The sequence below is a fragment of the Glycine max genome, chromosome 5, assembly GCF_000004515.6.
Source record: "Glycine max cultivar Williams 82 chromosome 5, Glycine_max_v4.0, whole genome shotgun sequence".
Taxonomy (NCBI): domain Eukaryota; kingdom Viridiplantae; phylum Streptophyta; class Magnoliopsida; order Fabales; family Fabaceae; genus Glycine; species Glycine max.
Window position 1 is genome coordinate 35372575 of NC_038241.2, and position 14366 is coordinate 35386940.

Sequence of the window (14366 nt, forward strand, 5' to 3'; positions counted from 1 at the left end):
AGAGTCTGCAAATTGCCTTTTATTTTCCCTCTCATGTATGGTTAACGCATTCAAATGATTGGCAAATTTTTAGATTCATCAATTTTTGTGAGAAAAATTTCCGTACGTAATGTTATTTGTTTCATGCAATCTCTTAGTTAGAGTTAAGTCATTTTGGTAATTACTAATTACACACAATTAATTTTGGTTATCGTATCTCAAAACCAGTTTTCTAATATCTTTTATCCAAATAATTTTTTTTAGCATTTAATGTAAAAAAAAAAAGAACATTTAATTACACTTTTGATCCTTAGATATCCAATGACGGATCTAGGATCCGGGGCCAATCAACACAATTTATTTAGAAAACAAATCTAATAAAAATTACCATATATATAGATATGAAGATAAAGATAAATAAAAGCTATGTAACTCACAAAGAGCACTGAGAGAGAGAGTTATCACAGCTTAATCAAGATGTGTCTATGTGAAAAGAAAGTGAATTGCAATTGTTAATCCAGAATCAAGTTGTTTAGTTGCACAATGTAAAATAAGATAAAAGAGAACGAGAGTCACATAGGAAAGAAACGTGCGAGAAGAAAATAGAGGAACTTGAGAGCTGAAACAATAGAATAAAAAGTATAAGATAAACAACAAAAAACACAAAAATAAACACTACTTTTGTTTCTATTTATAAGAAAGAAATTATAATGTAAAATATACTATAACTTGTTTCTTATAAATAAAAATGAAAGAGGTAGTATATAAGAAAAGTGAGAAAAAAATAATGGATTCAAAACATAAAAATAAGAGGTAGAAATATTAAAATAAAAGAGTATTTATTTTTCTTCATATGAAAATAGGTCAGGAAGTGCAAATATATAAAATTAGGGGTGCAAAATATATATATATATATATATATATATATATATATATATATATATATATATATATATATATATATATATATATATATATATATATGACTTTATCAAAATGAGAGGGTGCATTTGTCCACCCTCAATTACATAGGTCTCTGCTCCTATAGATATTGTAATTGTGCAACTTGTTTCTCTATAGGTCAGTCTTTGGTTAAATAGATTGTATTTTCATGACATTGTATGATAACAAGGAATTTTACATAAGCATAATAGGTTTGTTGACATGATTTAATAGCACTTTTGATTTATGCATCATGAGGTGTGATACCAAAGAGGTTAAAAGTGTAATTAACTTGTACCATGTGTTAAGTAATACATCACCAATACATTATTATCTAAAGCCATGCCAGAAAAATTTATTAAATATTTAACCATAAATTAACAAGGAAGCCAAAATATCATTGTAATAGTTGGAAGATCTAATTTGCACCATTACAATTTAGGGAATCAAAATCACAGAATTATAACATAAGAGGAACAAGTGATATGAAGGAGGTGATTGAGGAACAAGTATCCAAACACAATATTTATGATTGAATGGGGTGCAAAATTTGACAAAAATATCACATTTTGGTCGCCTATGAAAGGATCATTTTACACGCCTAGACAGACAGGACTAAATTTGGAGCACCCCAACCGCCAAACATTCTGCTTAATCGTAGCAGTAGTAGTGTATGCTCCTAACATGTGTGCCAGTGTGTCGCAATAGTACTGTCCAATGAGTCTTTGACCGAGAAGAAAAAGTTGAGAAATCTGCAAATAAATAAAGCCAGGAAAGAAAAAGATGAGACAAGGATTTTGCTAGCCAGAATCATAAGAGGAAACACTCCCAGTCCATCACAATCCAAAAAGAAACTGTTTTATTCTTTAGTCTTCCACCTTTTACTAACTGTGAAAAACAAAGTTAATATTCAAATGAACTGCAACATTTACATTCAGCTAAGTAGGAAGTAACTGCTGTACAAAATGACATTTACTGGTCTATAATTCTAGTTCTTATTGTTACAATAAAGTTACAGACAACCTCTTGTATAATGTTAAGTGTCCTAAAAATAAAAGCTCATACAATGACAATTTACCCGGTTCATAATAACCTATAAGCAACCTAATTTCTGGTTAACTGCTTCTATTACCGAGTATGTGTGGGCCTAACAAAGTGGTCCACCCCATGGCACAAATCTTTTTTTGTGTACAAACCAAAAAGCATGAAAAGTGGCAAAAGTGGTCACAGGAATTGGGGCGGGTATCTCTTTTGAAAACATAGCAGAAAAAAAACCAGTAAGAAACCCACGTTCCTATTTAACAGCCTAACCGTCCCACTAACTGCTAGAACTCTCAACTCTCACTATGCACTTCACTTCTGCTCTTTATCTTCTCTGAAGACTAATAAACCCTTCACCACCAAATCAAGAGAGTTCCAAACACCAAAACAACAAGAGCAGATTATGAAGTGGGGTGGAAAAAAGCCTTCTCCTTCTTCTTCTTCTTCTTCTAGGCCTTCTTCTTTCATATCTCATGTATCTCCTTTTTCATGGCTTTCCAAGTTCAAGCAGATGAGAATCAACTCAGAGCCAAAACCTGGCACACTGAAGCGGAATTCAACTCCATCTGATTATACTTCACCCCATTATGCTAATATAAATAGAGGCAGGTTTTATGGAGGGGATGATGATGAGGCTTTCTGGAGACTCTCATTTGGTGAAGAGAGTGGTAACGAGCATAGGAAAAGTGAAGATATTCTGAAACCAGTAAAGTACAATTTGGATGCTGAACATGCCATTCCATCCTCAAGTTTCCCCACTGGATTGAATAATGCTAAAAGGCAAGGTAGTAGAAAAGAAGGCACTCAGAAGATGAAGCAGAAGGACACTACTGGACTGAGAGAAGAAACAAAATTGCTGAATGAAGCATCTAAGAGTGTAAAGGAACTTGAATCCTTAAGGAGGAGATATGAGAGGAAAGCACAAAGAGTTTTGCAAGAGCAGCTCTTGAAATTGGAGAAGGCAGAAGAGGAAGCTGAGTTTGCATCAAGTCCATTCTTAGGAAATGATGTGCTGCAATTTGAGTCACCAAGAACAATTCGCACACCAAGAAAGCATTTTTTTGTAGATTCAAAGAGTTCCGGCCTTGGAATTCTCAGAGAATCTCGTGTGTGTGGTCCTCAATTGGGTTCTGAGTGGCATAGTTTGAATCAAACTGGGGGGTTGAAATTGAAACCAAAGGGTAACCAACAAAGGCAATCTCTTCATGTGAGCAGAGAAAATCAGAAGAGGAAACCAAAGCAGAACTCCAAGGTTAGAGTATATTCTCCAAGGATGGGTTCCAAGGTCGAAGTCCGCAAAATAAAGGCCATGGAAGAGAAGAAGAAAGCAAAACTGAAGATGAAGAAAGAAGAGGAAATTGTGGAGGAAACAGAAGAAGGGTTAGATAGCTTTGCTGTGGTGAAATGTTCTTTGGATCCACGGAAAGATTTCAGAGATTCAATGATTGAGATGATCACAGAGAAACAGATCAGCGAGCCAGAAGAAATGGAAGATCTGTTAGCGTGCTATCTGACTTTGAATTCTAATGAGTACCATGATCTCATCATCCAAGTGTTCAAGCAAGTATGGTTGTGTATGAGCCAAGCCAGTTCGGATATTCAATCAGACAAGCAATGTTGCCGTTGTGATTAACAACATAAATGTTTAGCTTGTAGGAAAACATTGGCAGAAATTGTAAATAGTTAATCTTGTTTTAGTTGTGCTTTATTAGCTTTGCTTGAATTTCTTTATTCTCTTCACATCTGTTGTATAAAATTCAAGAGAAGTTGCATCAAGATCCCAACAAACTTAATACTTTATAATAATTTTAACTACTAGTAAGAGTTCTTTCTGCATGTATACCTATATAATACTAAGTAGTTTACACTCAAAACATGATTATCTTGTTGGAGTTAGGATTCTTGTAAGCTTGTAGCATCATGTTCATTCTTTAGCAATATTTTTAATATAGGCTCTTGGGAAAGAAGTCTGAAGCACTGATGAGAGGTGAAACTTGTTGAGGAAATAAGGAATCTAAAATTCCAAATGGTAAAAATTTCCAAAAATAGAGAATGAACTTATAATACACATAAGGCATTGCTGCTTTGCACATCAGCATGGTCCTAGACATTCACATCAGTATAATACCCATAAGACATTGCCCATGCCGGTGGAAGAACTGTGGTTAAATGAATGAAAAGGAAAGGAAACTATTCTTCAATCCTTGTGATCAGTATTTGACACCATCAGATACCTTTAGCATGCATCTTATTCTGGCAATACAAATAAAATACCCTAAGAATGCGACAAATACTAATATTCTGTTATGCTCAGTGATTTGTCTGCATCCTTAACAATATATGGCTTTAAGATTAGTTAGGCTTAAATTTATAACTTAAAAATTAAATTCTGATATGGTAATAGATTAAAAATGTTGTGCTTTTTAGTTAATGAGTTGAATATGTTAAAAGGTAAATCCGGGGTTCTTTAACAAATGAACTTGAACTTTTGATTCATATAGTTTTTATTTATTTATTTATAAACTAAACAAGTTTGATGAGCAGGTTTCACTCATTGTAAGGCCTACACAATCTTTCATTGTGATATGTAGTCCAAAACTGCCTACTTAAATAAATTAGCATGCCTCCCTTTGAAGACACCCGACACACTTCACTGAAGCCTCTATGACATTTCAAACAACATATCTTAGTGACTGACTCATTCTTCATAAAGTTGATCATCTCTTGTAGCATTGATGAAAATGTCATCTAAGAGAAATGTTAGTTTTACTAATAAAGCTTCTTATAAATTCCCCAACTTTCATAAGTGTCAGCAGGCATGTGGGGAGGCACATTAGGTGAGGCCATCAAATGGAGTCATTGAGTGAGTGAAAAAATTTAAGATTTTGTGAGATATATTTATCACAAAGGTACCCTTTCTGATCATCTATGTTAGGGATAAATAAATTATACAACCTAGCTACAATGCAAATACTATACATTTCTATTATTATAATCTACATCTACAGTATGGGGAAATTATTTGGAGACCGAAGTGTATATCCTAATACATTAATTTGATGACTATTCTTTCTATTGCGTAAAGACCCGTTACCTAATTCCTTTCAAGTGAGGCATTTATGCCACATCTACACAATACCAAATTAGCTAATAACATCACAATAAGTCCCAAGTTTGTATATAAGATCAAAGCAATTCTTAAAGTCAACACGGTGGTTACTTGGGATACCTATAAAAAAGCACAAGCAATAAAGTTAACCTACTTGCTAGGGGCTCATAAATTGGTCATTCGACTTTAATCATGCTGCTGCAGGTAGGCTTTACATGATCAAATTAATTTTTTCATTTATTATTTTGGCATCGATCATTCTATAGATGCATGTCCGTATTGATAACTGAACATAAATAAAACTATCTAGATGTAGAATTCAATAGATTTTAAACTAATCAACCAATAAAGGATTAAAGTTTTATCTTGTAACATCGATTTCATGAATATTGGACACTCATAGCCTTGACTAGCCATCCGAAAACACGGAAATTTTTCTTGGGATAAAGGCATAAAACTCATCTAGAACTATGGTTAGACTGCGGAAAAAGGATGGAATCAAATGATACTAAGTTCAATTATTTGGATTGTTAAAAAAGAAGATGAAATGCATCCTTCCCTCCAATTCAGATATCGATAATACTGGAATCATCTATTTCAATATAAAATATTCAAATAATAAAATAGTAAATTTATTTTATTTCATCTTATTGCAATGCATTTTTCTTCTACCCTACTCCATTCTATTTTAAATTTATCATTATATACCCAAACTTATAAACTATATTTTTATTGTCCATCGTGTTTTGAAGTGAGTAAAGGAAGTTGTGTCTATACTTAAATTTTAGTACGCTAGCCTTATACGATTACATTCTTATCAATCAATTCATTTAAAAATAAACTAAATAGGCCTAAAGTGAATTTGTTTTTAAAGCAAGCAAGTAAATGTTTATTTATTCTAAAATTTTAATATGTTGAAATCACAATTTATTTTAAATTAAATCAGTTATAGATACATTTTTATTAATTGACTTTACAAATAAAAGTTTTAAGAAAAACTCCCTTCTCTAGCTAGGGGAATATGTTCAACACACAATTGACATGCTTTTTTACACAACATATGCATACAAACAAATCATTAACCAGCAGTTATAAGTCAGGGGAAGCTAGTTTCAAAGTATAGTATTATATTTCCAAATATTACATTCCTAGAAATATTATGTATATAAAACATTAAAAAAAATAGAAGTAGAAGAAGAAATATAAAAGAATGAAATGAAGACTTGTAGTTATCGTATAAGTTTTTTTATAAGAAAATTATGTTAGCCGTTAATTGTTTTTAATAGGAAAAATTTGAACTTACAATTTTTCTCTTCCCTCTTCATAATTGTGTATAAAATAATTTTCATTCTCATAAAAATACAAGATACATACCTTTTTACCATAAAAATAAGAAGACAAATATGAATATTTATATTTTTTTTTTATAATCAACAATACCTAAACATATATTTTTTCAAAACTTGTACCATGAGAATATAATAAATCCTAGTCCCCGAAACTTCTTTCTCCCTCTTTCTTTCATATCTCGATTAGAAAAATGAAAGTTTTATACATTATGGGAATTAAATTACTTATCTAAACAAGAATTTTGATACACAAGATTATAAGAATATAGAATTGCTTTTTTAAAATGGAATATTTTGAAAATAAATAAAATTTAATTGAACTAATTAAAATGTAACGTCATATATCTTAAATTCATTAAAATTTCAAAAATCCTTTGTTCTAAGACTACTTTAAATATTTAGGTGAAATATAACAAATATGATATTATTTAAAATATTTAAAAGAATATATAATACAACTGAACTGGTTGTTGCTTCTTTGTAAATGTCTCACGTAGCAAACAAAATAATTATGGTTTAGAGTCAGGTGAAGTGTTTTAAATGTACTTGTTTTATTTTATTTTAGAGGCAATGTCATTCACAGTAGACCGGCTAGACAAAGTGGATCGCATGCTACAATCGACACTCATTCCCTATAGTCTCCATATAAGATCAGTGTGCTTTCATTTTAGTGGTTCACCATGTACATATGGAAAAGAGAGTAACTGATAATTACATGAAATTGTGAGGAACAAATAAATCATGATTAACATTATGTAAAAGAATATTTAAACTGTATAAAAAAAATCATGATTAACATTTAAAAAAAAAAAAAAAACTATCTTAGACATTTATCGTACACTATATCCAAGCGCAAGGGTGAAGTGATCTTGGTTTTTAACAATTCTATCCAAGATAACTAAGGTTGTTCTCCTTCTCATGATAAGAAAATCTTCTCTGCGCCGCCATTTGCCCACTGCCCACAGGATGAATAATTTTTAATTTAACCTCTGATGATATATGAACCTAAGAAAACAAAAAGGAAAGAAATAAATCACCTGCAAATAGCTCTCCTGAGTCATTTGAATGATTTTCATTATGACATAAATGACAAAAATATATTTTATTTTTGTACGACAAGTCTTTAGAAATTAAGGGAAATTTCAGTATGACAAAATATATTTCATTTTCTATTTTTATTTTTAAGTACAAAAATATCACTTTATCTCTTATTTTTAAAGATTTATATAAGAAACAATAAAAATAAAAGTAAATTACAGTAGCATCTCCTCAAGTTTTCTTGAAATTAAACATAATATCCCTTCTTTTTTTACGCTTACACTAAATTTAATTTGTTTGAAACATTATATTGATACCTCTTACATATTACATTAATTTTCCTAATTGTTTGAAAAATACTATACCTTATACTTCTATAATGGGTTGTTGTAATGGTAAAAAAGAAGCAGTGTGTGCAATTTTAAAAAACTCCAAGATGTAATTTCAAGAAATCTCAGGAGGTCTTGTTATAATTTACTCTAAATATAATAAAAATTTATTTTCATTGTTTTTATATGAATTTTAAAAATAGAAAACAAAATAACATTTTATAACTGAAAATAAAATAAAAAATATTTTCTTCCAAAGTCATAGGTTATTTTATGCTTTTTCTTACGGCCGCTACCGCTAGCTATTGCTATTTGTAGCCGCTAAAAGGTACTTGCAGAGTAACAAGTGAAAGAAAGAAATTTAATAGCAAGTAGATAAAAATTGAATGCAAATTTTAAAGAGATTTAAATTGTGATTTACAAAGAAAATGTTTAAAAAATCTTAAATGTTTTCAAAAGAAAAAGAAAATTTACAACATAGACAAATATTTGTAAATTACCAACTTACATAATCTTCCATAAGACATTTCAATTAGTTTTTAATTAAAAGTTTGTTTGACTGCTCGGTAAATAAATTTTTTTAGTAATTTCTAACGTTTTTTGAAACACGATGTGGAGTAGTATTTTTTAAAATACTAACTTCTAATTTTTGTATTTTCTTCCATTTTTATTTTCAACCCATTTATTCAATTTCCTTATTACTTTTTTTAAATAAATCATGATTTTTATTATTTTTATGTTATTTTACACTTCTCAACTACTAACTAGTTTTATCGAACAATTATAATTTAACAAGTTAATTTTCAGCTATTAGCTTCTAGCAAGCTTTTTAACTAACTTTGCCAAATATAGCCTTAATTTCTTTGATCGTTGATACAAGTCCAAACCACATTTATGTATTTCCTTTTGAAAGAAATTACATGCAATGAAATTCCTCAACAGTAAGGTTTCTGCAATTGGGAAGAATCAATCTCCATGAGATTTCTAATTAAATTACTTATAACTTTCTTATTCATAGATGAAGTTAATTTGAAATTATCTTTCATTTTAAGGCATAACTTATATCCACGCGTTTCATATTCAACCAGAGTTTGTTCCCAAAAATATAGCCCCCCTTGTGTAATCCCTCGAGTCTCTTACCCATTCTCAATTATTATTCGATCATGACATACAAATAAAGTTTTTTACATTGAATTTAGGGATAATGAGGCTCAAACTTATAACTTCCACACGTCAAGATGACACTCTACTCCCTCCAGTGCAAAACTAAACAAGTTCATTCACAGTTTAAAAAGGACCACCCCCTAATTTGCAAGGGCAAATAAAAGATAGTTCCATAACATGTAATAGGCAAAAACATATCAAATCAGTCCGTAGCATTTCACGTGCCTCTTGCTCGTTAATTATGTTGAACATGAAGCAGTCCAATCTAATGAAGAGTTACATAGTATATTAAACAGCAATACAAACTATGGATTTAATTTGAATGAACCATCAAACTAATATAGTTTTACACCACCCTTAAATAATTTTTGTCAGAACATTTAATTAGTTTGACCTCTCATGTATGCATTTAATTCATGAGGTGACAACACAACATCAAATAAATTATAAAATTTTATCAAACAAAGAGTACACCAAAATTAAAAAACACAAACCAAATAAAATTATTGTAATATACAATTTTTTTAAACAATTATTTTTATTTACGTAGTTATTTTTCTTAAAATTACAACAAAATATAATTATTACTCAAATATTTTTCTTCAAAAATATTGAATAACAATTTTTTTTAATATTTTAACTAATAATATACATTAAATTTACATGACAAAATTATCACAAGACAATGTGTTGAATACAAATTTTATATGTTAGTATAGATGTTATATTTATTATATATGTATATTGTTATTATATATATATATATATATATATATATATAATATGATATTCAACATATATTATAATAATACATAGAGAGAAAGAAAAACTATCATATCATAGTAATAATGCTTTCTAACTCAGCTCACTCTCAAGATAAAAAAAAAAAAAAAAATTAGACACAACAAATAACTAGTAGCAACAAGATAAGATAACTATTATATCCTATTTTGGCCACTGAACAGACCCTTAATAATTGTTTAATTTAAACTCCTTACCTGAACGTACCAATGCAAAACATAATTTTGATATTTATATGTACCATGGTCTGTCTTCCCCTTTCTACAAAATAAATTTGAAATTAAAAGAAGGATGAATAACTAAATCCAGCAGCCAGTGGTAAAATTAAAGGTATTTAACAGTTCATCCGCATTACACCAGAGAATCAAAGCCCTGTGGCTTACAAGTTACAACATATCATTTCACCAGATATTGCATGGATAAATTGAAGTCAAAAAGCACTTTTATCTTAGCTGGTTTCTGCTAGGATTTCCACTTGATTAGTAAGTCAAACTTGGTGTCCCCCCCCCCCCCCCTGAGAAAAGCTTTGCCAAGCTAGGATCATTAGAAAACTTGCTTTCTAACAACTGGCATAGCAATATATAATGTGGCCTAATTGCATTGACAAGATGCTCTTAATGAATTTCAACAAAATGGTATGACGCATCTCAAAATCTGTCTAACGCAATCAATATTTATTGAAAAGGACTATTTGTGTAACTTTTCCACTCAACTGAAAACATCAAACTGAACCCTGACAGACTGTCACTGATAGGCACCTTGTCCTCAATAAATTTTTTACCATTCAAGAATATATGCCATATATGAGTGACAACTTATGATCCTGCTGGTTTGATCAAATATTTAGTTTGCATTTCTTATTTTTATAAACAATTACAAAAATACTACTTTGTTTTCACTTCATTTCCTACTATCAAAGATTTGTATAAGAAATGGTGAAAACAATTGTCCATTTTTGTCAAATCTATGAAAACAAGAAACAAAATGACAAGGCATAATTTTTGTAATTTTTTTAAAACAGCAAATATAAACAAAAAATAAAAGGTTTTCTCAAACCAAACAAATCCTAAATAAAGCTAATTTCTAACTCATAATCTTAGTTAGCCAAATCAAGCTCAAAATGACCACAATTAACTGGACTGGCATAATTGTTTGTTGGGACTTGGGAGTGATTTTATTAATTATAATAGAAGTCAGCTTAAACATAACATAATAGTTGATTGTAGTATATCTGCCAGAGAACCCCCCCCTTTTAGACATTAAAAGTATGATAGGTTGACAAAAATGAACAGCTCTGGTCAAACAGGAAAGGATTTTTTTTTTAATATCACAATACATCCCCCCACCACCCTCCCCAGCTCCCTACCTTTTAGCCTTCGGACATGAGTTCAACACCCAAGTATATACTAGAAGTTAATTTTGCATCATAGGTTCAGTTCAATCCAAGGTAATTTTCCCTTCATCAGTTTGATGATTGTACACTAGTTTAACATTACCTTCTAGAATTTCTTTCCATGAACCTTGTAGTCCTCTGGTCAGGCTCACACACTTTGTGCAGTTTCTGGCTACTACAACATTATAGTTGAATTGACAAGATGTAAATTCCTATGAAAAATTATTCAGTGAACAAAATAGAAGTAGAAGTACTATATTGCATTTCCCAAAAAGGGAAATCCTAGTTTCCACTTCAAATGCAATGCTATCAATAAATTCATGAAAACAACAATCTATTCCATTCCAGGTCAGTAAGACATTCTCTAAAATACTATTGGTGTTCTTAGTTTCAAATTATGGACGGCATTATTGTGGTTGCGGTAATGTCCACAACAGCAACAGAACCACCCTGCAACTGCAGGACGATTTCCATTCACAAAAAATGGAGGCAAACCAACAACCAAAGGATGGCAACAGAGGGTATCAGTTGGCAGCTTCTGCCATATGGTACAAGTAACATCTGGAAGGGATCAAAGGAAAACAGAACAAATGTAGACTGGAGATAACCATACCAAGGTTCTAAATTGAGGTTATGATCACAGTCATGGTTGCAGTTGTAGTGCAGTACAGAAGCTGCATGATATGGTCCATAATTTAAAAGCTTGAACCAAACGACCGTTCTGTACAAGGCATAATAGAACTAGAAGAGACAAAAGAGCGGCATACTTAACTAATGAATCAATGAAGGATGAAACATTCATCCCACCCAAAATATGGAATATGTATCTATTGTAGAGAAAAATCAGAAAACTGTGCATACCTATATTTATTACATGTGATTGTAGAACAGTACAAGCAAGAAGAATAATCAATTGCCACTATGTTTTCTCTGCTTGACCAACATGCCCCATCTGTTCTGGAAGATTATTTGCATTCCATTTGTTCCACCAAAATTTGTTAAGGTCGCTGGGTTTTCCTTCATTCTTTCTGCCATCATATTCCTTTCTTTCTGACTGCACTTCCTGTGTTTCTGATGCACCAGGATCCTCAGTCAAGAACTGCTCCCAGAATACATCATTAACACCAGTTGCTGCAACAGTGGTTCCTGCAGGTTGTTCTTTTGATGCAACAGGCTCAGGAACAGCAGCTGTAGTTGGCTCAGAGTTCATGTCAATTCCAGGTGACTTAGGCCGAACTTCAACATCTAATTGTGCACAAGATATAGATGGACTATCAGCACAACTTGTAGATTCATCAAAATCCATGTTTGACTGAATTTGGACGAAGGTGTCACCAATATCATGTACAATAGCCTCCCAAAATGCCATGGATGATTCAAGCTGATCCAGTCGCTCCACATTTAACGTCAAGACAGTGGTATTGTCTGCATTTTCTCTTGGTAACATTTGGGAAGTTTCCATAGCATCTTCAACGCTAGCTTCATCATAAAAGTGGCCACTTCTCGGCAACCTTCGCTTTCTATCCATGGTTTCTGTCAGAGGCAAGATATTTACAGAAATCACAGGTTTCTGCAATACATGAGAAACAGAAGAAACCATCTTTTGTTGATTCTGTTCCAACTTTTCCAACCGATCTTTTGAGGAATGCATTTGTATCTCATATGCCTGCCACTCATGCTGATATTTCTGTAATTCCACGAGGAGTTGCTCTTTATCGTGTTTAAGCTTCTCTATTTCATCAGTAAAACTCTGCCTTTCTGCCTCCCCTATTGGGCCTTGTGCTTGGAGATTCTGCAAAGAATGGCTATGAACCGGCTTCCGTCTATGGATGTTCTTCATAAGATGAGGCTGCCCTCTAACAAAATCATCATTGGCAAATTCCCATTGTTCTGGGTCAACTTTTCTAAATCCCTGCTCAAGTAAAGAGGCTACCACTAAGTTTAAGAAACTAAAAGCAGAAAGGAGCAACACATACAACAACACAAAACAAGTAGTATTTACATCAACAAGACCAAGATCAAATTTGCTTACATATGTGTTCAGCTGCCTGATGAAACTTGAGAAGTTGTTGTGCTTAAAGAATCTAGGCAGCAAATCCCTGGCAAATTCTGGGGGATTCCATACAATGAAACTCTTGCTAGTGATACTCCACGAAACAACCGAATCCGTGGAAGGATCATCCACCATCTCATAAGTCTTTGCCAGGAAAGGGGGCAGGGAACTTGAACTACCCTGTGCATCATCCATCACTCGAACCAAACCTCAATCACTACTCCAAAATCTCAACCTCCCCAATTCAAAACTCAAACACCAATCAATTTCCAAACTTTCAAAAGAAGTCAACCCTTAATCCGCACCACGACATTCCACAGAACATCCCACAAAAAAAAGAAACTTTTTTTCTTTCCAAATCTGACCTAGACAAAACCCAAAAACAAAAAATTCCCACTTACAGCAAAATTAATAATAGCCAATCATTTCAAAACCCCATTTGCCTAAGGAGAGCAACCCTAAACCCATGAAATCAACAAAATCACAAGGCAGAAAAAGTTTTCAGCTTTTTCTCCTCTGTTACCTCAAATACCCAAACAAGCAACGTTTACGCTGAAACAAACCTCACAGAATCATGGGTTGAATTTCCCCCAAAAATGTTAACGTAGGATTCTTCTTTCCCTGGACGGGAGAAATAGGAGAAGCTTGCACGTAAAGCAACAATAATAATTAAATTAAAAATAAAAATGGCAGTTACGTTATTGAAGCTTTGCACCTGAAAAAGGAAAGCGAAGAGTGAAAGCTGAGAAATCGCAGAGAAGGAAAAAGAAGAGTTTTTTTCTTCTGTTTATGGGTGATTCCAAATTTCCAATTGTTGGAATCCTTTCTTCAATTTTCCACTTTTGTTATTGGGGTCAACGCATGGTTGATTTGGAAAGGAGGGGGGTGGTACCATAGGAATAGGATTTAGGAATGAAAATAAAAGTAAAGAAATGCTATCGGTGATGTAATATAAAAATTAAAAGCAAATTTAATACTATGAGAATTAGAATGAACGACGATAAAAAAAAAAAAGAATGAATGATCTTAAACATTTTACATTGTTTTGAGGTATTGAGTATTAAATAAGTGAGACATTAACTAAATGGAAAAAGAAACTTAAAGATACTTTTAATATTATTATTTAATTAAAATAAAAGTTTTAGTTCAATAACTAATATTGGTGATT

General features: G+C 31.8%; 2 protein-coding genes across 6 annotated transcripts; one reads left to right on the top strand and one right to left on the bottom strand.

Annotated features, from left to right (window-relative positions):
* The first annotated feature begins 2026 nt into the window (after positions 1-2026).
* LOC106798868 (transcription repressor OFP5) lies at positions 2027-3817 on the top strand. Its single transcript, XM_026128481.2, has one exon. It carries the CDS (start codon positions 2366-2368, stop codon positions 3593-3595), a length of 1230 nt encoding a protein of 409 aa, XP_025984266.1. The 5' UTR covers positions 2027-2365; the 3' UTR covers positions 3596-3817.
* Positions 3818-9142: 5325 nt separating this feature from the next.
* Positions 9143-14119, bottom strand: HSF-11 (heat stress transcription factor 11). 5 transcript variants are annotated; one of them, XR_005891538.1, is made up of 5 exons: positions 13178-14119; positions 12007-13057; positions 11759-11819; positions 11249-11320; positions 9772-10013 (listed from the first exon to the last, which is right to left on the bottom strand). XR_005891538.1 is itself a non-coding variant. In XM_041015542.1 (2 exons), the coding sequence occupies exons 1-2, from the start codon at positions 13391-13393 to the stop codon at positions 12065-12067; spliced, it is 1209 nt and encodes a 402-aa protein (XP_040871476.1). In that variant the 5' UTR covers positions 13394-14119; the 3' UTR covers positions 11910-12064. The 5 variants fall into 5 exon arrangements, 1 of the variants encoding a protein (XP_040871476.1); XR_005891540.1 differs by lacking the exons at positions 11249-11320; positions 11759-11819 and adding an exon at positions 9143-9216 and having other exon boundaries at positions 9950-10013; XR_005891537.1 differs by lacking the exon at positions 11759-11819.
* Positions 14120-14366: the final 247 nt, after the last annotated feature.